Source organism: Xiphophorus hellerii, chromosome 3 (genome assembly GCF_003331165.1).
Source record: "Xiphophorus hellerii strain 12219 chromosome 3, Xiphophorus_hellerii-4.1, whole genome shotgun sequence".
Classification (NCBI taxonomy): Eukaryota; Metazoa; Chordata; class Actinopteri; order Cyprinodontiformes; family Poeciliidae; genus Xiphophorus; species Xiphophorus hellerii.
In genome coordinates, this window is record NC_045674.1 from 33,672,671 (window position 1) to 33,696,421 (window position 23,751).

The window sequence follows — 23,751 nt, forward strand, 5'->3', positions numbered from 1 at the left end:
TAATTTATTTCTTATCATACTCTACTGTGAAAAATAATTCAACCCATGACACCAAAGAAGCATTTAGCTCAGCTAAAGCTTTTTTACTGCTTTTATTTTTGAACTCAACTCTTCTCAATTATTATATAGATTGAATGTAATGTAATTGAGTAGATTGAAAGAATTGTTTTCACAGCACCCCAATCTACCAGTTAACAGTGGGTCAGTATTTAAAGCTATATAATTGTATTTTAAATAAAATTCCAAAAATGATAGCTTTTTGGAGCTCTCATTTTTGGAATTGATAGCTCAAATTCAAAGTCATTAAGACTATGAAAACAATAGTCTTGGTGACTATTGTTTTCATTAAGGCTTTTGATTAAGCCTGTGTCACTGGATATTTTTTATATTTATAATTAATATGTGTATTTATCCTTGGAATACATTAGTAAATATGAATGAGAAGTATTTAATAAATCAGTTCAAGTACTGCATTTACAGATAACAGTATGATGGAGGTGTGGAAGGTTCAAGGAGGATCTAAGCAAACATGAGGTTGTCCTGTGTTCAAAGAACAGGACAGAGTGCAACTCTCAAGTCAATCATAGGTTCGAAGATTTGTCCATTATCACTAAAGCAGATATTAAAAAACTGGAACAAGAAGCCCTAACACCAACAGTTTCCTGTAAAGGTAGGAAACACATTCAGAAGAGGCTCTTCCTATCCACCAAATTTAGACTGGAGATGGTTTGCAGCCTAGACTAAGTCTTGACATGAAACAATGTTCATTATGTTCCACATTTATATTTTATGTCAGCAGTCTACTTTTTGTTTTTGTCTTACATTCATTCATATGAAGTTCAATAATAAGGGATATTTGACTGATGTATTAATGTCAACATGAAGTGCATGTATGGGGTTGATATTTTACGAAATATCATTATTTGTGATAGTGTCACTCCACTTTTGGATAGGGGAGTTTTCCAACAGAATAACATTCACCAGGAACGCTGGCTGGCCAAAGGAGAGAGCAGTCAGGACCACACTCTGTTTCAATGAAATGAGAAGAAACATTTCAATAACCACACTGTTTCACATTTGCATTAGACTCCATATATAGACTCCCAGCAGATATTTATTTTTTCTACATGCATGTATGTTACTGATGACAGAAGATTCACAGGAAACTATAGAGGAGTTTTCCCCAAAATAGGTAAACACTGCAGCTGTTATTCAGAAAACAGCTTTCAAAGAAACCACAAAACTTTAATGTCAATTAAATACCAACTGTAACAGACTGAAAGAGACAAATATAAACTTAGATTGAAATGTAAATGGATTTTTGCATAATTAAACAAATTAACCTGAAAAGGCTTCCAGGAGCTGCAACCCACAGTGCAGTGCTGCCCAGTGCAGAGGCTCCTCCAGTCATTAAACCTTCAACACAATCAGCAGCAGTTTGCGCTATTTATCTTCAAACACTTTCTGTTTAACCAGATTTTGGGAGCTGTGCTTTTTTAAAGGATATATTCTCTGTCACAGCAGCTCTTTATACTAATTTAATAAAATATTTAATTTCCTTATTATTACTTATTTTTGGCTTTCTTTACTGAAAAATACAAAACATATTTTGATATCTTAGCCATGTTTTGTGGAATATTACACTATGGCTCAAATACTGAATAAAAATCAGCATTTCCCTTCATGGATTTACTGATTGGCTTCTATTAAATCACGTTCAATTGTACTAATGGCCAGACAGTGGAGATTACAACCCCAGTCGGAGGAGGCAAGCAGACTCTGAGACTCACGTGCCTTGCAGCAAAATTCCACCCGGCAACTACACACTGTACCATGGCAACAGCCCTGCCATTGGTCCCCCTTGCGTTTTCAAATGACCAATAGAATGGCCAGCCGCGGGTGATGCTTGTTGCTAGGTAAACATGATGCAGAGGAAAGATAGAGGAGCAGAATTACCATGCAACTACTGCAGGGTGCTTTCAGCAAGAAGTGGAGGAACACTTCACACACGGAGATAACCTTCTCTTTCTCAGCACTTGGTGGTGCCACAGAGCCGAAAGCAAGAGCAAAGAATGACGCAGGCAAATGGAATTAAAAAAAGACTGGCCTATTGATGGTGACAGTTATAATGCCAGAAGAAAGTTACCTTAAAAAATTAGGAGGTACAATTGTACTTACTAACACACACACACACATATATATATATATATATATATATATATATATATATACACACACACCCCTACATATGTATGTACACATGCATACCTATATACCACACACACACACATAAATATATATATAGCTCTGGAAAAAATGAAGAGACCACTGCACTGAACCTCATTGAAGACCTCATGGTTATTCCACCAAATATTGATTTCTGAGTTAAAATATTAGTATTGTTTAGTACAATCATCTCTAGGGTTTACAGAGATTGGTCAGAAAAAGAGAACATGTCCAGTGAGCAGCAGTTCTGTGGGCACAAATGCCTTGTTGATGCCAGAGGTCAGAGGAGAATGGCCAGACTGGTTTGAGCTGATAGAACGGCAACAGTAACTCAAATAACCACTGAACGTACAACACGTTGAGCCTTGAGGCGGATGGGCTACAGTAGCAGAAAACCACACCAGGTGCCACTCCTGTCAGCTAAGAACAGGAAACTGAGGCTACAATTCACACAGGCTCACCAAAATTGGACAATAGAGGATTGGAAAAAAGTTGCCTGGTCTGATGAGTCTTGATTTTTGCTGTGACATTCAGATGGTAGGGTCAGAATTTGGCGTCAACAACATGAAAGCATGGATCCATCCTGCCTTGTATCAACGGTTCAGGCTGGTGGTGGTGCAATGAGGTGGGGGATATTTTCCTGGCACATTTTGGGTCCATTAGTACCAGATGAGCATCATGTCAACACTACAGCCTACCTGACTAATCATCTCCAACTGGTTTCTTGAACACAACAATGGGTTCACTGAACTCAAATGACCTCCACAGTCACCAGATCTCAATCCAGTAGAGAACCTTTGGGATGTGGTGGAACGAGAGATTTGCATCATGGATGTGCAGCCGACAAATCTGCAGCAACTGTGTGATGCTATCATGTCATTATGGACCAGACTGTGAGGAATGTTTCTAGTACCTTGTTGAATCTCTGCCATGGAGGATTAAAGGCAGTTCTGAAGGGAAAAGGGGGTCCAACCCGGTACTAGCAAGGTGTACCTAAAAAAGGGCCGATATATATATATACACAGTCACTGGCCACTTTATTAGATATCAATCTTTATTGAGATTGAATACCACGGTGAGGATCCAAGTAGTTATCTGTGGACTTGAGATTAATTTTTTTTTACAACTTTTGAGTCTGTTAAGAGATTTATATAGGTCCCTAAACCTTTTTCTACATGTATTCATGTGTTCTTTTTTCAGCTAAAAACTGAATTTTCTTTTTATTTCTTTTAACACAAGAGGACTCACTTAAACGGAAAGACACGGACCAATTGGTACCGGGCCACGCAAGAAATAATGAACTACTTCCGGATCATTTATTTTGGAGCGCGCCCCCCCGCGGTCCGCAGCAAAGTTGCGAAGGGCTGACCGGTCCACGCGACTAAAAAGGTTGGGGACCGCTGTTCTAAAGGACAACAAGCACACTAACATTTTTACAGGAAGCTCAAACTGATGTGTCTGACGTGAAGTTCTGGTCGCAGTCATGGGACAAATCGATCTTCTGGAGTCACCATCTGCTTTTACAGAGGACCCGGTAAGATTTTGAGTGAAAAAGCAGATGAAACATTGGGTAGTTTGTGTGTTTTGGAAGTTGAAAATGTTCCAGTAATTTTGCTAAACATTTATGGGTATACTAATGATCAATACAACAGAAATAACAGTTATCATGGAGCTCATTGCTAATGTCCCTATGGATCATGTTGTAGTTGGAGGGGATTCCAACTTGGCTCCAGATAATTGGATGAATCGATGTTGGTAAAAGTAACTCTAAATCCTATTCTTGAGGAATTTGTTAATAACATAAAATTGACAGATGTTTGGAGAATCTTACACAATGGAGTCAAACAGTTCACCTGGCACAAACCTAATGATCAAAGTAGATCATGTATTGATTAGTGGTTGTTATCTGGTGCAATACAGATAACAGTCTCTGTCATTGTTAAAGAAACAATGAAAGCAAACTGTCCTTTTAAATTGAACATTTTCTAATTGATCACTGCATTATCAATTAAAAACTAAAACAGGGGTAATACTGGGAATTTCATTCAAAACTTATTACAAATTTTTAATTTGATCAATTTATTAAGGAACATATTCTAAGTATAGCAAATGACAATTTAATTGAAACATCAATTCTTAAATGGGAATACTTGAAATATAGTATTAGAAAGCATTCAATTAAATTTGGACAAGAAAGCAATTAATAGTCTTATGATTGGAGTGGAATGTTCTGAGCCTAAAAGAATGAGCAAAGAATTTAATTTCTACAGTCATCTTCAGGGACTGCTGGTATAAGTGAGCTAGTAGGGCTAAGCCCTCCCTGACATTTACAATAAAGTTGTTAAAATAAACAAATTAAAAATAACTACCAAAAAATAACTACATTTTATAAATAATGCGTCACATTTTGTTAAATTTTCAAAAAATCTGAAGTCAAACCGCCTGGGGAAAATCCCGGGGTCTTTCCAAAGGGTTAACTTCTGACAGCCCCATTTAGCCTTACTGTCTGTCTGTCACGGCTCAGAATGATTGACAGGCGCCCAGCCACGCCCCCTCAGGGCCAGCCCGGGGTCACAGGATTCATCCAATCAGGATGGACTTTCCTCGAGCTCGATGTGTGTGGGCGTGGTTTGGCGTAGACTGAGAAGGAACGATGGCGAGCAATATTAGCATAAACGAGTTGGATTATTTAGCCTTTTTGCGTCCCAGAAAAGTCGTTGGAGTGAGTTTCTCTTTAAATAAGGTAGGCCTCATTTAAAAATATATTGTATTTCATTTTATCAGTGTGATTGTGTCCAGTGTTGGGGAATTAATGCAGGGGATTCATTTGGACAACTGCAGAGACTGTATGCAAGCTTGGTCTTTGGTATGTTTCCATGGTTGCTTTTTTATGGTTGTCTATAGCAGGTTTTATTCTTATGTTTCAAATTGGATGGGTCTCTCATTGGAATTTAAAAAAAGAAAAAGAAAATGATATATATATATTATCCCACCCTTCAAATATCCCCACCAGCCGCCACTGGTCATCTTTATAAATCTTCACATACAGAACAAAAGATTTCATCTTTTTTTGATGAAGTAGAAAATCTGTTTCCTGTTATTGGTGAAAACTTTAAGGAAATCTGTGATGTAGAGCTAAGAATGTCTGAATGTGACAGTACAATAAGAAAGATGGCGCCTGACTGCGCCGGGGCCAGACGGAATAACAGCTAAAGTTATGAATGTTTCTGGGAGAATTTAAAACTTTTGATGTTTCAGGCTATAGAAGAGTGTGTCAACAGGAAGAAACTCATGGAAACTATGAAACATGGCATAATTAAACTAATCCCAAAGGCCTGAAAAAGATTGGGAAAAAAAGGTAAATATTTTAAGGCCTATTACATTGTTGAACACAGACTACAAGATCCTTACAAAAGTTTTGGCAATAACATTAAAAAGTGGTTTACCTAAACTAATTAGACAAACACAATCTGGTTCTGGACCTTATGGACTGTAGTCAGTTAATAAAAAAAAGATACTTTTATGTTGTTTTTAGATTTTCAAAAGCATTTGATTCTGTGGAACATCAATTAATTGTTAACTCGTTGAGATACTTTGGATTTGGAAATGGGTTTCTTGATTTGATTATTATGTTAAATACCAATATTAACAGCTGTATTTCTCTAGCAGAGTATCTTGTTGCCTCTCTTGTTTATTATAGTCACGGAATTACTAGCAATAACAATTAAAAAAGCTAATATCAAAGAATTGGAAATAAATAACCAGATAATAGTCGTAAGCCAATTTGTAGACTGTACAACCCTCTTATTAAAATATAAAGGACACATTCCTTTAACTCTAAAGGAAACAGAGTTGTTCTCTCAAACCTCAGGGCTGCAGCTGAATATAAATAAATGTGAAATTATGAACATTCACAACTGTTCTGAATCTTCAATTTCCAATATTCAAGTTAAAAATGAGACTAAGTATTCAGGAATCTGAATTACTAAAGATACTAATGAAAGAAAAAAACTACAGCACAATATTAAATGTAGAAAGATTTTGAACAATTTGCTTCAAACAGACTTGATGTTGTTTGGTAGAAAATTATCAACAAAAACTGAATCTTTATCCAGGCCAGTGCTTCTCAATTCCAGTCCTCAGGCCCCCCTGCTCTGCATGTTTTAGATGTGCCTCTATTCCAGAACAGCTGATTCAAATGATTGCATGACCATCAAGTGCTGCAGAAACCTGTTGATCACCCATAGATTCAATCCAGTTGTGTAACAGAAGGGAAACACCTAAAACATGCAGGGCAGGGGGGCCTGAGGACCGGAATTGAGATCTATCTATATTTATGAAAGATTGGTGGAATATACAAATCTAGTCAGTTACTCATTTACTGGATAGAAATGGTGATATTCTCAATTTGGAGGAATTTAATAAGTATGGAAGTAATTGTGCGATAACTTACAAGAAAGTAATACATAACATTGCTAAAGTTAAAAACAATTTATGTAATTTCTCAATTCCAAGATTGCATAAGATTCAAGTTGATTATGTAGACATTATAGACAAAAAATGCAGGAAAATATTTTTGAATCAATATTTAATAAATAACATAAACTGAGGAAGAACAAACAGCGCAGTTACCTTACAAAATTATAACAAATCTACAGTTGTTAAAATTAGGACAAATTATTTGAAATTCCCAATTCTTCAAGGAAATATAAAGAACTACATTTTCAAATAACTAATAACATATCCTTCAAATGAGTTTATAAGAAAGAGGTTTAATTTTAATTTTGAGAATTATGGTTTTTGCAAAACTCAATTGTAAACAACTAAACACTTATTTTATTAATGTAAAGAAGTACTGCATTTATAGAAACTGTTTCATAACTTTCTGTCTTCAAAAGCCATAAATGTGGATTTCTTCTCATTTCAAATTATTAAGTTCGGTTTATATGTCAAAGAAAAAAATTTGGAATTTCTAATCAGTGTTTTAATCATTGCAACAAAATATCATATTCATAAATGTCAATATGCAAAATGCTCCTTCTCAATCACTGCTCTTAAAAATGATCTGAAAATATCTGAGCAAGATGCAGAACATAAACACAACAAACCCCTAAGAGTTTCAGATCGTAGCCCCCCAACATGGCTGTGTTTTTTTAAAAAAAAATTGTGGTTATTTGTTTTATTTAATTATTTTTAGTATTTTGTTCAAACCTCCATTACCCAAATTGTAACTTGTAAACAAAACAATAAGAAATGTCATTTTTTCTGTGAGCCAGTACGCTCACACCAACAAGATATAAAAAGATTGTTTTTTTTGTAATTGTTGTAATATTAAAACAAATAAATAAACAAACCAAATGTATTCAAAAACGCTTCCAGGTGAACTTCAGCAAAGCATATTACCCACAATTCCTTGCTGCGTGTGACATTTTGATTTAAAGGGCAGAATTATGGCAATCTCTTTTGTCTTTATTGAAAATCCCAAGAAAATACTAACAAGGCAAACAGTAACAAAAAAGTTTGACATGATAAACATGATAAACTGAGCAAAGAAGAGTCACACAGACTGACAGTGTGAGGAAAGTAAAACAAAAATGTTACAAATGTAAGAAGAAACTAAGCTATTACTGGTATAAAGATCAGGCATTTTTGTTGTTGCAACATTTAAGCACTTCCTTAAATAAAATTATTTCACTTAAAATAAAAAAAGGTGATTTTTATAAAGCAGCACTTGTGAATAAAAATTTAGCCAGGGTATTAAATAATTTCCTTCTATCAAAACTTAGAAGCGGATTAAATTTCTTGTTCAAGATCTAGTTTTGAAAATCTTTGTAAAAACATTAATGAAGTTGCACTTTAAAAAGATGAGTTGTCTCAAAACACCCAAGAATTGATATTTATTTTGAATGTCTTTTGTAGAAAGTTATTACAGGAAAAAATTCTTACATCATTTTGAATTTCTTAAATTTTTTGAGAGTGTGAAAAAGGTATTTGGTTCTTATTTTCTTTAGAGATATCATGATTTTAAACAAATGTTTTCTTCTCAGGGTACAGGGGAAGAAAACTGATGTTAGTGATCCTTATGAATTTATTACATTTTTGTCTCTATAGCCATTCATAAGCAGAGATGGCTCTTTTTGAGTAATAGGTGAATATGTAATCATACCTTTACTTAGCTGAATAATAGCATTAAATTGAATGTTAGTGCATTTTAATGTGTATTTTTGATAAAACCATCATACAATAAAAAGTTGCCATTGGAAATATGGCAATATTCACAGAGGAAGTTGTTGTAAAAAAAAAAAAAAAACTGTTTTCAAATGTAAAGTGTTGAAATCATTCTTGTTTTCAACACTTTACATGTGTAAATACACTGAATTTTTCTCTGTATTCAGCAAGTTATAACAAAACACATTTGAGCAGCCAAATATCTCCAGCAATGACTTTGGAAAGCAAGAATACCTTTACTGCACATTTAAAATCTATTTTCTGTTGAAGCTAGACTCTGTAGCAGTAAATGCCTGAGACCAGTCCGCCATTTTAGATGTTGAAATTGCATTGCAGGGGCATTCTGTTCCAAATCTCAAATTTTTGCATGCTTTGGCACAGGGTGCAGTATTGGTACCGGACCAATGAGATCAGACTGTCCTGGTGGTCCCTCAGCGGCCCCGTCCAGCCAGAACCTAAGGCTGGCTCTCTCCATAGAAGTTACACCTGGTCTGGTGTTCTATTTACCTGGGGTACCTTCCTGGAGGAGTGCATTGGCTGAGATAATGCTGCCAACAATTAAACATTGTCTTCTGACTTAAAAAATAAAGATCAACAAAAAGAAGGAAACTTTGGGGGCTACCATGGTGAAACTGGCAGGACTTGGTCTCCGTAAAAGCTCCCATTCAAATTGGTTCATAGTGCTAGTCAATAAAACATTCACAATGTTTTAGAGGAACAGAAAATAACAATATTAAGCAAACAGTTTAAAATGCCAATACACTGGCCTATCAGGCACTGTGTGTGGCTGGCTCTATTTAGGCTTTTTTGCAAAATAGAGAAGTGATGGCATGCAGTACGGTGAAGATGGTTTGCATTATTTTACACTTTTACTGAAATATATTTACATTTGTAAACAATACTGCAAAATGTTTTGCACATCAACATATTGATAGTTCAGTTCAATTCTGTTTATTTATAGAGAGCTTATTCACAACAAACATTTGACACAGTTTATGTACAGAAAAATACACACATGGACAAAATTATTGCTACCCCTCTGTTAATGACTGAAAAACCCACAAAAGTCACTGAAAGAAATTAAAACTGTTCAAAATCAAAAATAAATAAAAAATTAAAAGAGAAATCAGACAAAAGAAAAATGACTGAAACAGGCCTGAAGAAAAGATAGAAAGATAATCATAGAGCAGCTTGTTAAAGGTAATGACTATCGGAGCGTCTCCAAGCAGCTTGATGCTCTTCTGACTACAGCTGCAGAGATTATTCAGAAGTTACAGGGCCACTAGACTGTTGCTAGCCTCCCTGGTTGTGAGAGGAAAACTGAAGAGAAGGATGAAATGAATGGTGACCAAAGAGCCCAGAACAACTTTCAAAGAAATTAAAGGTGAACTCCAAGGTCAAGGTACGTTAGAGTAAGATCGCATACATCAGGTTTTCCATCATTGTTTGAGCCAAAGTAAAGGTCATGGCAGATGACCAAGGAGGAAAACAACGTATAAAAAAGTGAGGGTGAAATTTTCCACAATACATGTTGACAAACCACAAAGCTTCTGGGAAAATGTCCATGAGACAGATCAGACAAAACTGGAGCTTCTTGGCAAGGCACATCAGCTCTATGTTCACAGACGCAAAAATGAAGCAGATCAAGAGAAGAACACTGTCCTCACTGTGAAACACAGAGAAGGCTCGGTTATGCTCTGGTGTGGCTTTGCTGCATCTGGTACAGGGTACCTTGAATCTGTTCAGTGTACAATGAGATCTCAAGTCTATTAATGCATTGTGGAGAGAAATGTGCTGCCTGGAGTCAGAAAGTTTGCTCTCAGTGGCAGGTCCTGGATCTTCCAACAAGATAACCACACAAAACACACAACTAAAAACACAAAAGAATGGCTGACAGCAAAACACTGGACTATTCTGGACTGGTCTTCTATGAGACCTGATCTAAATCCTGTAGAACATCAATGGAAGGAGCTGAAACATCTGGAGCAATTTGTCCACCAGGACTGGACCAGAATGTCTGTGGACAGGTATGGAAGTCTCACTGCAATGTCTGATTTTGATTTAACTTTCAGTACGTTTCATTAGTATGTTACTTTAATTACTTGTCAGTTTCAATCTAAGTGACCAGAGGGGACATTTTGTTCATTAATAGAGGAGACCAATAATTGTGTCCATGTGTACAGTCAGTTTAATACAGTCACACTGACATATTCAATGACATGCTTCCATTTTGACCCTAGTTATGAAAATACTAAAGTCAAGTTCAGTTTATATGTCAATTGATAAGGTTTTTATCTAAGCAAGCTCAGCTGACTGCACTGACTTTGCTGCAACTCCTCCTAAATGAACATGTGATGACAATTGAAAGTTATCACCATTGAGCAATTAATAATAATAATTCATTTGTATAGTACTTTCTAAAACTCAAAGACACTTTACAGGAATGAAGCAAAATTACAAACAGAACACTTAAAGGTAAAGGTAATTTTATTTATATAGCACATTTTCAGCAACAAGGCAATACAAAGTGCTTGTACATAATGATGTACATAGTGATGTACTTAAGTACATCAAACAAAATCAAAAAAGGAAAAAAACATTAATACACATCACTGGACATTAAAAACACATGAAAATCATAACATCATTGATAACATCAATCATACATTAAGAGTTATTCTGAAAAGTGTGTTTTAAGATATGATTTGAATGTTGATAGGTCTGTTCAGTCATTGATGTGTTTGGGGGGAGAACTCCAGAGAGTGGGAGCAACTATGGAGAAGGCTCTGTCACCCAGGTCCAGTGCTCGGCTCTTAGTGGTGGAGACAGGATGTTGGCATCAGAGGAGCGGAGGCGGAGGGAGAAAGAGTGTGACGGACGGTGGAGCATGTTGGTGAGGTAGCATGGGGCTTAGCTATGGACGGCTTTCAAATGGATGCACTGAGACAGGGAGACAATGCAGCTTCTGGACAACTGGGGTGGTAGGCTCACAGGAGCAGGTGTGGGTGTGTTGGAGTTTATTTAGAACCTTGAATGATGACCCAAAAAGAAGGCAGTTAAAGTAGTGAAGTCTGGAGGTGATGAAGGCACACATGAGAATTTCAGCAGCCAAGAAGGGGAGTGATGGGTGGAGACGGGTAATATTTTTTTGATGAAACTTGAGGAAGCCTAAACACATCCCTGATTTTATCTCAGTGAGACGCAGTTGTGATGGATTTGGTGGACATGTAGAGCTGGACATTGTTGGCATAGCAGTGGAAGTGGAGACCATGGCTGCGGATGATGGGACAGAGGGGTAACATTTACAGGATGAAGAGTAGAGAGCTGAGCCCCTAACCCTAGGAGAAACCTTGTGATTGAAGACCAGTGGAGGAGGTGCAGTTATGGATGCTGAGGGATGACGATGCTGGAGCAATCCCTAATACTGAGCATGCATGTGATGACAGTGCAGTGGAAAACTCATTTTCAGGGAGGACACCCCCAGCAGAGCCTGGCTCAGTCTGAGGGACCATCTACTGTGAGAGGACACAATTTAAACACTCTTTATACTCCGTAAACACAGAAGGTTTACATTCTATGTTGAGGAAAAAGCAAACAGGCCAAAGTTCTCAGTGGCTTCATCCAGCAGAAAAACACAAGTTCAGAACGCTGCTGCAAAAAACCTCAACTGTGGGGATTAAATAAAATGTGATGGGATTACTATAACAATATTACATATTTTCTTATCAAAAGAGGGAACTGTGGTGGACATTTTTTTAACTGGCATTATGACATCAACATCAGATTAAAAAAGTCATATTACCTCATAAAACATTCCACCACAGACCTCAGGTTTTCCCCAGAAAACTTGCTAAGGCCTGTGGTCAGGGTGCCAGGTTGTTCCACCAGCAGGCCACCGTGTTTTCTGTATTAAAAAATGTTGAGTTGACAGGAAGTGTAAATACTGGGTAATTATATGTTAATGGACGGCATTGTTAATGCATAAACATAGAACTATAGTCTTAAAAACAGCAAATCAAAATAAATGCAAAATTCAAAAAATAAATGTCATTTTTTTGCACATCTGTTAAATCCCAATTATCCCCCCTTTCTTTTTTAAAATAAAAATAAGCAACACTTTGCCTGGCAGGTGGACAGGTAAAGCCTGGAGGTCTCCAGGCTTACAATACACTGGGAGAAACCCTGGAACTCATTACCAACTGAGATTAGAAGAAACGAGGCAGCATTTATGATAAATAAACGCAATAATTACTGAATAGTATATATAAAGGGGGGAAAAGTTCTAAAATGAATGTTTCTTTACATATTTTGTAGCATTGTATGTGGGTTTGCAAAGAGGATCCCTGGCCAGAAGCTAATGCTGTTTGGCTGGACGTGGCATGGAAAAGTTTGGGAATCCCTGGACTCAACGCAGAGCTGAAACCAGCTGCTCCATTTGAAAAAATTAGCAGATGCTAAAATATCAACTTTGCTCTGCAGGTCAGATGATGCTCCTCATTCACCCATTCATCCCCACATTCATAGACATGAAGGTTTAAGCTACTTATGCAATGTGAACATGAAATGTATGGACAACTGGTACTGGCAAAATTTGCAAACTTATTATCTTATGCAGTGTGACAAAGTAATATTTGTTTGTCTTCAAACTTATTCACTTAACTTTATCATTATTTATTTCCGATCTTATTGTTTTATTAATTTACCAATTTGTTCATTTTCTGTGTTTAACACAATATTTTTAATTATTGTCACATTTAATTTTCATATTCTTTATTTTTTAACTCTTACCATTTCTAATCATATATTGATTTGTTTTTTCTCTCTAATATTTTCTGTTTGTATTTTCTTCCCTCATGTTTTCTCCTACATCTCCAGATTTCTTTCTTTTCCTTGTGTTCTCTTTGCTTTTGACTCTTTCCAGGTGGTGAAGTGACAAAGGGAGAAGGAGAGTGGAAGAGAGCCTGGTGAGAGGGCATTCACTCCAAGTCTACATCAAGACCCAAGGTCTAAGTCCGGAAAGTCCTTATTTATTATTTTTGGATGCAGTATTTGTCACATTAATTACTTGATGAAGCCAGCCACAGAGTATTTTTATTACCAATTTTATCAGGATCAGTCCTCCAAAGGAATGAAGGAAATTCTGAAAACAGGCTAATTTAATGCAGAATAAGTTGTTCGGCAAAGACAGAGGTCATGTGAGCAGTTCAACTATTTATGAATTGTATTTCAACAAAGTTGTTACTATGGAGAAAGACGACATACATGTTTTTGAGAATTGTACACAAGAAAAGAAGCTTTCATACAGGTTTGGAACTGTATCCAAGCAAACAATTTTGAGTTTTCTATTTGAGTTGCATTCACTTTTGCTTTGATCACCTTAAGTCTTGAGTTTAATCTTTTAGGTTTTTGGACAAGTCACTACACCATCTTTAACAATTTTGTTGCGATTGGTTCAAACATACAGGTTGAAGGTTTAGAAGATGGTTAATATTAACTGGATAGAAAATATAAACACAAAGCAGGTTCTACAGTTATTTCTAATTTTACCTAAACTTAATTAAGATCTAAATAGAACATTAGCCAAGAATTCTTCTCCTTCATTGACTTGATGTACTTCATCTGAACTTTTTATTCCCATCTTCTTTGCCTTAATGTTGGCTGATGAGGCAAAAATGCCTGACTAAATGTGTAGACTAACGGTGCGAGCATCACTACCGCCAGCATTACAGCCGTGTTTGTTTGCTAGAGGTTGGTTCTACTGGAGTTACAGTTCCACATGGGTGAATTTGACATGAGTGTCATGTCAATTGTGTCTTCAATCTGGTGCATTCAGGTGAGAGAGAAAAATCTTAAATCTTAATCTTTTTAGTCATCTTAAATGGGATAATAAAGGAGGCACTGAAGATAAATAGCAACCAGAAGAACAGTACTTACAATGTTTCTCTTTTCTCTGAACATTGCCAAGAGAAACCTGTTGCAGAAATGTTTTGTGGCAACTGCAGTCTGTGTGGAATATTGCTCCTTCAGTCAGACTGAGCTCTGGCTCAAGCAGTACAGCCTCAAAATTAGATCTAATTTTCTCATACCAAATCTGATTTTAATTTACTTTTTTGGTTCTACTTTTTGCTGTTTTTCTTAAAAACTTACAAAAGACAGAAAGTACTTTCAAAAACTTGCTTTTATTTCCATCATCCATTCGGGAGTTGACCTGAAGTTAAAGTTCAAATAAATACAAGCAGTAAAACAAGATGTCAGGCCCTGGGCAGACCAATATCACTCTGAACTATGGAAGCCAAAGGAAAAAAAATCCAGATTTTTCAAACATTAAAATCTTAAATAACAGCACATTCAATTAATCAATAAAACTGATTTATCCCCAAGCACCTAGTTGTAATCTAGCACCACCATCCATCCTCAGGGTCTCCAGTCAGGCCTTTTGAGACATAGGACAACATACTCACACGCTAAAGATTTTTTAAGCTACTCAATAGTGGATGCAGTAGTGGTCTGATATTTGCATATTTATCCCTATACTTTAAACACAGTAGATTAACTCTGATACAACTAAATCAGTCTGTTGTTATGGCTACAGCTTTGAAAGAGGACAGTAATGATTCTGATGACGTTGACAGATTTGATGAACAGCACTGTGACACCAGCTGAAGGATTCTTGTTCTTTCCATTGTCCCACAAAAGGTGCAACAGTCTTCTCATGTTATTAGCTGATGATCAATGCTTAATAAACCCCACCTGAACTTTATGAACAATCCGTGGCAACACCTAATCTGGTGGCTAGAATTTTTGACAACACTTTATAGAAAACTTATAGGTCTGTGGTTAACTAGATCCATCAAATCTTTGTCAACTTTTGGTAGACGTGTTATTATAGCATGGTTAAAACTTTCTGGGAGTGTGCCATATTGAAGAGCCTCCAGATATACTTCAGTTACAACTGGAGCAAGTATATCCACAAATTTATGAGTATTCAGCTGTAAAGCCATCAATACCAGCTGATTTTGCAGTTTACATACTGGGAATAGCTTTTCTAACTTCAGCCTCTGTTATAGGTGTCTCTAGTCTATTTTCTTCTTCTTGGATGATTTTTGGTATGGTCATTTTGTCAAAAAAAGGGACTCTGCACTAGATATGTTTTCAGATTTATAAAATTCCTCATAAAACATTTTAAATACTATATCAGTTTCAGAAGATGTTATCAGTTTATTGTCCTTTTTAATTGCTTAAGTTGTCCAGCAAATAACCCTCCTGTTTTGTTTTTTTTTCATTTTCATAATTTGTTTCAAGCCTACACAGGGAGTACGCCACCTTTTTATTGTAAATTTCATGAAGATTAAATTTTAATTGGCATATTTTTGTAAACCTACTCTCCTCAGTTTTCTACCAACTGTTTTTCCAAATCACTTATCTGTTTCTCCAGAGTCTGTCTTCTTTCACTTTTTTGAACTGTAAACATTTACCCCCAACAAAAGCCTTTAAAGCATCCCACACAGTACCCAATCAATTTAAGTTCCAATATTATCATCTAGAGAAAAAAAAGAACAAACTATTTTATCTTTTAATGTTGCCACAAATTGCTCATCCTGCAATATATTAGAGTTTCATCTCCATCTGCCTCAACTGTTTTCATCAACTTGTAAATCTATGTGGAATTCCACTGGAGCATGGTCTGTTAGAGCAGTGTTTCCCAACCCTGGTCCTCAAGGCTCACTGCCCTGCATGTTTTAGGCATTTCCTTGCTTCAGTCCAGCCGATTTCAATTGATGACTGATTAACAGGCGTTTGTTGAACTGAAATCAGTTGAATTAGGCACATTAAAGCAGAGAAACCTCTAAAACATGTAGGACAGTGTGCCTTGAGAACCAGGGTTGGGAAACACTGTGTTAGGGCTATCACGCCTATCTCGCAGTTCACAACTAAATTAACATTTGACCCAGAAATTAAAAAATAACCAATCCAGGAGTCATTTTTATGGGAGTGTGAATAAAATGTATTCCCTTTCCAATGGAGGTATCAGTCTCCGAATATCAACTAACCTGATTTCCTCCTTTAAAAGCACTGGTGCAGAGTTACTTCTAGTATTAGGATATGCCTTGGCTCCACTCCTATCTTTACTCATCTAGAACCTGATTAAAATCTCCTCCCATCACAATCTGATCATCAAAAGTATCTAGTTTATTAATAATGTTGGTTGTAAAATTTGGATCTTCCCTAATCGGGGCATAAATGTTGCATATTGTAATCATCACCCTATTTATGTGGAGGTATATCGCCCGTCCAGCAGGTCTGTGTACTCTTGCAATAACACAAAATTAAGTTGATTTTTGCTGGATACAGAATTATGAAACACTTTCCCAACCCACTCACGTTAAAAGCCTCTGTCTCATTCCCAAAATGTGTTTCTTGTATAAAAGCCATATCATTGTTATGAACTTAAGGTAACTGAGGACTTCTTTCCTTTTAATTAGCGTACTGCAACCATTAATATTCAAGGTTACAATATTAACAGACCATCTACCCATTTTTATCTAAATGAAAAACAAGACTACTGTGAAACATACATTGATATCTTGCACAAGGTGCAGTTCTAAATACAACAATTTTCCCCCACATTTTTAAGAACATTTTTCAAAACAGTTCAACAAAAAAAAAAAATACTATTCTAAACATGAACATAGTGTAAAAGCCCTGCTGACAGCAAAGTCTGATCTTATCTGGTTCTGAACACTATGCCTATTCTTCCAGACTATGTCCAGACAGCACCCCGGTGATCCCCAACCCCCGTCCGAAATAATCATTTCTCCTCTTTTCAACTCGCTCCATTTGTCCCTTTGGTTCGACGCCGTCCTCCACGTTCCTAATATTCTCTTGGATGAAAGTTTCCGCCTCCTGCACATCAGTAAAGCTCAGCTGCTGTCCCCTCCATGTGAACCACAGCGTCGCTGGATGGGCCAGTGTGTGCTTCACCTTGTGTTGCCACAGCTCTTTCATTATCGGGAAGAACAGTTTATGCTTTGCAGAGCGATCCTGGGTCATATCCTCAAAAAACGACACCCCTTCTTTTTGTCAGTAGCTAGTAGTATTTTTTCTCAAGCTGTGTATCGGAGAAGCCTCACCTATGAATCGTGGAGGTTGATTAGGACCAGGGTGAGGCCCAGGGCTCCGGTGGCATTGTTCAATTGCATATTCACTTCCCATCAGCCCTAGTCCATGTGAAAATATTTTCTGCAGATATTCAGACAAAGCACATCCAGTCTCTTTTCCCTCTTTTGGTCCTACCAGTCTGATGTTCTTTCGACGAGCCCCGTTTTCTTGGTCTTCCATTTGTTCCCAGAGCTGCTCAACACATTTATTGTCGTCCCAACCTTGGCAATCTCAGTGAACAAGCCGTTAATATCTGTTTTCTGGCCTTCTTCTTGGCTAGCAGAGTTAGCAACGTTGCTTCTCCAGCAGCAACATTTGGTAGACACGTTTGTACACTTTGTTTTTTCTGACTAACTGCCATATTGTCTAACAGCTTCACTTCAGATGATCACCAACGTCGAGTAATATGCTAAGACAAGATATTACCAGTTTAATTTTACAGTAATGTCGACAGGGGTTCAGAGCTCTGACAGCGCTGCCATTACCCACAACCTCATCACGTGACTCCTCCACTGTAATATTTTCAAAAATATTCTAACAGATCTTTTACATCTTTCACTAAATTAGTGTTGAAGGACATTACCATTAAAAAAAACCAGATCAAACATGGAAGTTCTGTAAAAATTTAACTACAAGTCATATTGGCCTTTATATTAATTTAAACTATCACAGTTTCCTATTATTCTGACAGCGACTGCTTTGAGATTAACTGAATACCTTGATATGTTTTCTTGTGTGAATTTTAAAGACTTGTTTCAATAAAGAAATTACAGCCCTCTTAAATTTCAGGAACTCAGTTGGAATAGATCTTGATTTTTTGGGTGTACCACATTTTTGAAACATTCATTTTGAAAAGATTCTCTGTATTCAGCAGCAGAACTTGGCTGTGTTTCTGGGTTTTTAACCAGTAAGGAAATGTATATTAGAGCCACACTGATATATTGGCTAATTATGTTGAACACAACAGCAGGTTATACTTGAGACAAAGACATTCTTTAAAAAGAGTAACTAACTAAAATGCTCTGTAATGAGAGAGTCTTAAACTGGCTGCTGCTTTCCATGTCACAGAGGAGACTGTGTCTAAAGGAAAGATTTTTGGGTCATTTGTTATGTTTTTTAATTGGCCTCTTTCATGGCTTTCAGACCAAACTGCACTATTGTACTATGAAATGCTTTCATTTGAATTTCACATTGCACCAAAAATGGTTGAGTACAGACAAGAGGCTCAAATGCAGCCGATGCATGAGGCCGAACTTAAGGCTGGATAATCTCAACTAGACAAGACTCATCACAAACTGCAACAACAAAAAATGCAATAAGTTTGTGTAGAGGGGTGACATATACAGTACATTCCCCACATCCAATTTGTCCACGTTTTAACTGTCGACGGCATGCCATCACTATGAATGAACCCTTTCTGCTCTTACAGCTGACTAGGAAATCTTTTCTTTTTAAACCCAGAGTGATTTTATCAGCACATAAGTTCATGATCGTGCATATAGAATGTATTAAGGCAAACAAAAACAAAAAGCTTTTTATGACAAACTTACAACTTTACCCTGCTGTGGTGAAAAGCACAGTCACTTCAGATACAATGTGTGATGTTTGAATCCCTGCTCATACCTGCCTGGAATGTGTGGCTTTTCTGCACAATGCTGCCACAGTTAAACATACAGTACATGTTAGGTTTACAGAAGACTCTGAAGCGCCAGTGTGGTCCTGTGATGGAGCACTGACCTGTCTGGGTACCCAACTCTAACAAGTCTTTTTTACTAAGACAATATGGATCATATCCTAAATATATGTGTATTTTTTCAAGATACCTCGTCTGTCCCAGCCCATTTAGGGCATTAGCGTACTCGCTGTGATCCATTTTGCTCCGTTTTGAACCAGAGAAATCCACTTCCTGACCCCCATCTGAATTTCATGCGTCATCCGGGTCACGTGTCTGAAACCCAGCAATCAGACAGAATGGATCAGCAGAGAAACATTGCAGACCCATCAGAACCTAAAGAACCAGACATCAGCGTTTCTTCATCCCTCAATCATCTCCTCAGGTCAAAATGGTACAGAACATTTAGCTACGACTGATTCATTTCTTATTATGCTTTTAGTAGACTATCATGGTTTAATTATTTGCTTATTACTATTATTTAATATATAATAGTATCAGTCAAAATCATATAAATGGCCATTTAAAGAACAAGTCATACTAATACATTAACAGTAAATACATAAATATTTCATACTTTAAAAAGGTTTGTTAATGCTTTCTGTGTGTTTTATTTTGAAACATTGGTATATTTTATGAATTCAGTGTTCAGTGGTCATTTAATGTATTATTAATGCACCAGACACAGACTTGCAGCCCACGGGCGGTTCTAGGCAGTGCTCAACAGGGATGCCATAGAAATTATACTAAATAAATGTGTTTTGTTAATATTCAGTGGTGGATTTTTTTAATCTTCACAATTTTACTTTAACAATGAATTAAAAATTATAGTGCTGGGCGTGCCGTGGTGGCGTAGGGGTCAGCGCGACCCATATTTGGAGGCCTTCAGTCCTCGACATGGCCGTCGCGGGTTCGACTCCCGCTAGAGCTCACAAAAGACCCCCTGGAGGGGTAAAAAATTTTAAAAAATTATAGTGCTGCACTTTTAGCTGCTGTATGAAGATAGGATCACACTTTCCATCTTCTAGATCAGGGGTCTGCAACCTGTGTCTCTGGAGACTCTTTGGCTCACTTAATATATCAAATGATGAAATATATTGCTCTGTTTTTTTTGTTTCATTCTTTTTAAATGTCGCCATAAAAAAACAGTGACTACCGCAACCCCTGTGGTAAATCTGACCTAGACTCCAAACCTAACTCCTTATTTGTATAAATACATTGAGAATGCAGAATGTTCACATAACTTTTATACTTTTGGTTATCTGGGGATACATCTTGAATATTAAATCAGGTGTTAGAATCAGTTACTCAGTACTTGAGTAGTTTACAAATGACTTTACACTTGCTTAAATAAATGTGTTTAAGGTATACTACTCTGATTGAAGGACAATTTGAGTACTCTAATCAACCTCTATGTATGAATGATTGCTCTATGGATCACTTTTTTTTTTTTTACAAAGAACACTGCCATAAAATTATGTCCATCACTGTAAACACATCCTACCCCATGAGAGTAGGGCGACATGCGCTGTGGTGGGCGTCCCCATTTTAAATTCTGAAAGGTGGCAACCCTACTCTCAGAGAGATAAACTTCCACACTACATGAGCTTATGCAGTGTGAAGTAAAAGGAGAGATATGCTGCACTGGCTTCTGCAGGTTGCGAAGTCTGAGATGCAGGTGATCAGTTTTTGTGATCGACAACAAGAGACAGCGCTCTGCAATGACCGATCATACTTTTTCATGGGAATCCGTAGATTATGATCAGTGGCTGATCGATCAGCACACCACTGGTAACAGAGTTCTTCCAGCAATAAGCACGGCAACTTAGGGAAAAACACTAAAAATGTCTTATTTTGATGGGCTCTTATTTTGAAATTAGACATTAGATATGGATGACATTTACTGTGTTTTCTAGAGGTGTCCCTCTGTCACCCTGAAGTGAGAGAAGCCCCTGGTAACACATTGCTTATGGAATCAGAAAGATATTTTGCCTGTCAAATATCACCAATTTTGATTGAGATTACAGGATTTTCTTTACACAATATATTTTAATCTATTTTCAGATACAGATTTTCATTTTGAAAATGCATAAACCCAAAGCTTTAAACTTTTATAGCCGCTGGAAATAAGCTTAAAGTGTGAATCAAACATAAACCGCAAGTGCGCTTTTATTTTGAAAAGAGTTTGTAAAGGAGAGCGCCCAACACCTCGTGCCGTCCGGCATGCCAAAATAAGTGCGGGATGACTCATTTACAAAGGGGCAGTTAGTTTTACCCCGGTCCACCCCAAGCCGGTAACGGGTGTAAGAAAAAAAAAGAAGCTAGTTCAGAGATGACAACATCCACCATAAAGATACAAGTGGAAAGAAAACAAAGCCAGAAGTAGTGATGTGATCGAAGTGATTCATGCCTAAAGGAATACGTTCCTCAATGTAAAGTGTTATATTGATCATTTTTTCAAGCTTACTGACATCCCAAGACGTTCTCGGTCATCTTAGTAACCCCCAAGTTAGCAAATAAATTTGTTATTCAGGACATCTGTCTGTTTTTAATAAAGAAACATCTTAAATCAATTCGGTACTATTTTTCTGTATGGGATTGGTTTCGGCCAATACTAAACCACATATCAGTATCAGAAGTGAAAAAAGTGCATATGTACATGCTAAGCACTACTAGCTGGTTGATCTATAGACCCAGCTGCAGAACTGGATGCTTCCATCTGCTCCCTTTATGCTTTGCCACCAGACACCTCTACACCCTGTTTCAAAGACCAGGGCCAAAACAGTATAAACTGCATATAACACAATAAAAGAAAGGCCTCCCCACATGGAATGAAAACAGGTTTCTAGACTTATTGCACACAAAATACTTTAACTAAGCACTAAATATCCCGAGGTTTATAGAGCAACATTTAGTACTTGTTACTCCATTTTGAAACTACAACTCAGAAGAATCAATTGACATAAATGTTAATATTTTAAATGGCTTAATCTCAATTAAGATTTAAGTAACCGAAGGAATAAAACTGATGAGATGCTCACAAAAAAAAACTATTTACCCAAAAATCATAGTGGCATAAGCAGCATAACCTGGTGATCCAGAGAAACGTCAACATTTAAAGAATACATAAAAACACTTCGACCATTGGCCATTTAAAACTCAAAAAGCGTGAACACCCAACTTTAAAATGTTCAATAGCGGTCAGACAATGAGTTTTTCAAAAAAGCAACAGAAAGGGAAAGAGCTAGATAACAAAATATGTCAAGTTCTGCTGGTTCCAGACGTACATTAGCGTCGGTTCTGGTCGTTCTGCACTTTGACTGGGAGTAGCCATCTCCAGGCAACAGTCCTGTTTCCCAGTTCTCCCGGGCAGGGTAGGGGATGGGCTGATGCGGTAGCTAGGCTAACGGCTAACGTTAGCTGCCATGAAAGGTAAAATTATGGATGTCCAATAAGCAGATAAGGACCAAGACATAACATACTGTGTGTGCTTTAACGCTAAACGAGCATATCAAGTGAATTATGCACCGCTTTCTGTCAACACGTCTTGGTTTAAAGGCGCCACATTCATTCATCTCCCTCCCTTTTCTTCCGCCGGCATCTGTCTCCATATGCCAGTACTTTAACTGACTGCACGTCGCAACGGCAGCGCCGCTGAATGCCGCTCAGATCGCACAAACCTATGAGCCCATTTATGATCTTTTCGGACCGCTGTCCGTGGAAACAGGAGGATGGGGTTGCGAATGCATGATTTGGGGCATTGCTGCAAAACCACAGGAAATGACCAGCCTCTCACTGAAACGTCTATTTCCAATAAAACGTTCGTGCCCTTTTGACATGATCAGAGTATCAACTTGAACACCCCAGTTGTGTTAAAGCTTGCCCATGTTAAGCCATCTGCCCTGCCGCGACAGCCTAATGGTGACACGAGGCCGGTTGGCTGGAACAGATGACCGTTTTCTCCCCACCGCCTGGCCGGCCAGCCTCTGACACACAGCAGCACAGCTACAAGTCAAGCCAACTTTACACATCCAAGACATACAATGACCCTCAGATTCTTACCTCAGGTAGTGTGTCGAACCAAGTTCCGTGGAGCAGCCATCTTCGGAACCCCAATCTTCCTTCGTTCACACGAACCGAGCCCCCTCCTCCGGGTCAGTATTTACCAGTCAAAATCCAAATTGTATAAAGCTGTTATTTTTGCTATGATCCTAATTATGTTTGTTTCCAACGCAAGTGTGTTATCTTGTCTCTGCAGCTAGCGATCACTCTGGACATGGACTTATTGCCGGCGCCGCACAGCTACTGGTGCCCAGTGGGCTGCCCACCGCCTCTACCACCGACAGCTCCTTCAGTCTACACACTTCATTTATTTTAACGAAACTTAATCTGACATCCAAAGGAGGCCACTTTGTGAGAACAGCTAGAAATGATCTTCATTGATGACCACGTCCGATTTCTTATTG

At 37.5% G+C, this 23,751-nt stretch overlaps 1 protein-coding gene across 2 annotated transcripts in view; it reads right to left on the reverse strand.

The window, feature by feature from the left end:
- Nucleotides 1-23,751, reverse strand: part of dyrk1b (dual-specificity tyrosine-(Y)-phosphorylation regulated kinase 1B) — a 70,062-nt gene extending 46,311 nt beyond the window's left edge. Inside the window, exons 1-2 of one of the 2 annotated variants that reach the window (XM_032558171.1) lie at nt 23,348-23,751; nt 19,437-19,561 (exon numbers count right to left, since the gene is read on the reverse strand). In XM_032558171.1, coding sequence (XP_032414062.1) covers nt 19,437-19,455 — 19 coding nt within the window. In that variant the 5' untranslated portion in view covers nt 19,456-19,561; nt 23,348-23,751. The remainder of the gene's footprint in view (nt 1-19,436; nt 19,562-23,347) is intronic. The other variant, XM_032558172.1, reaches the window with a different exon arrangement.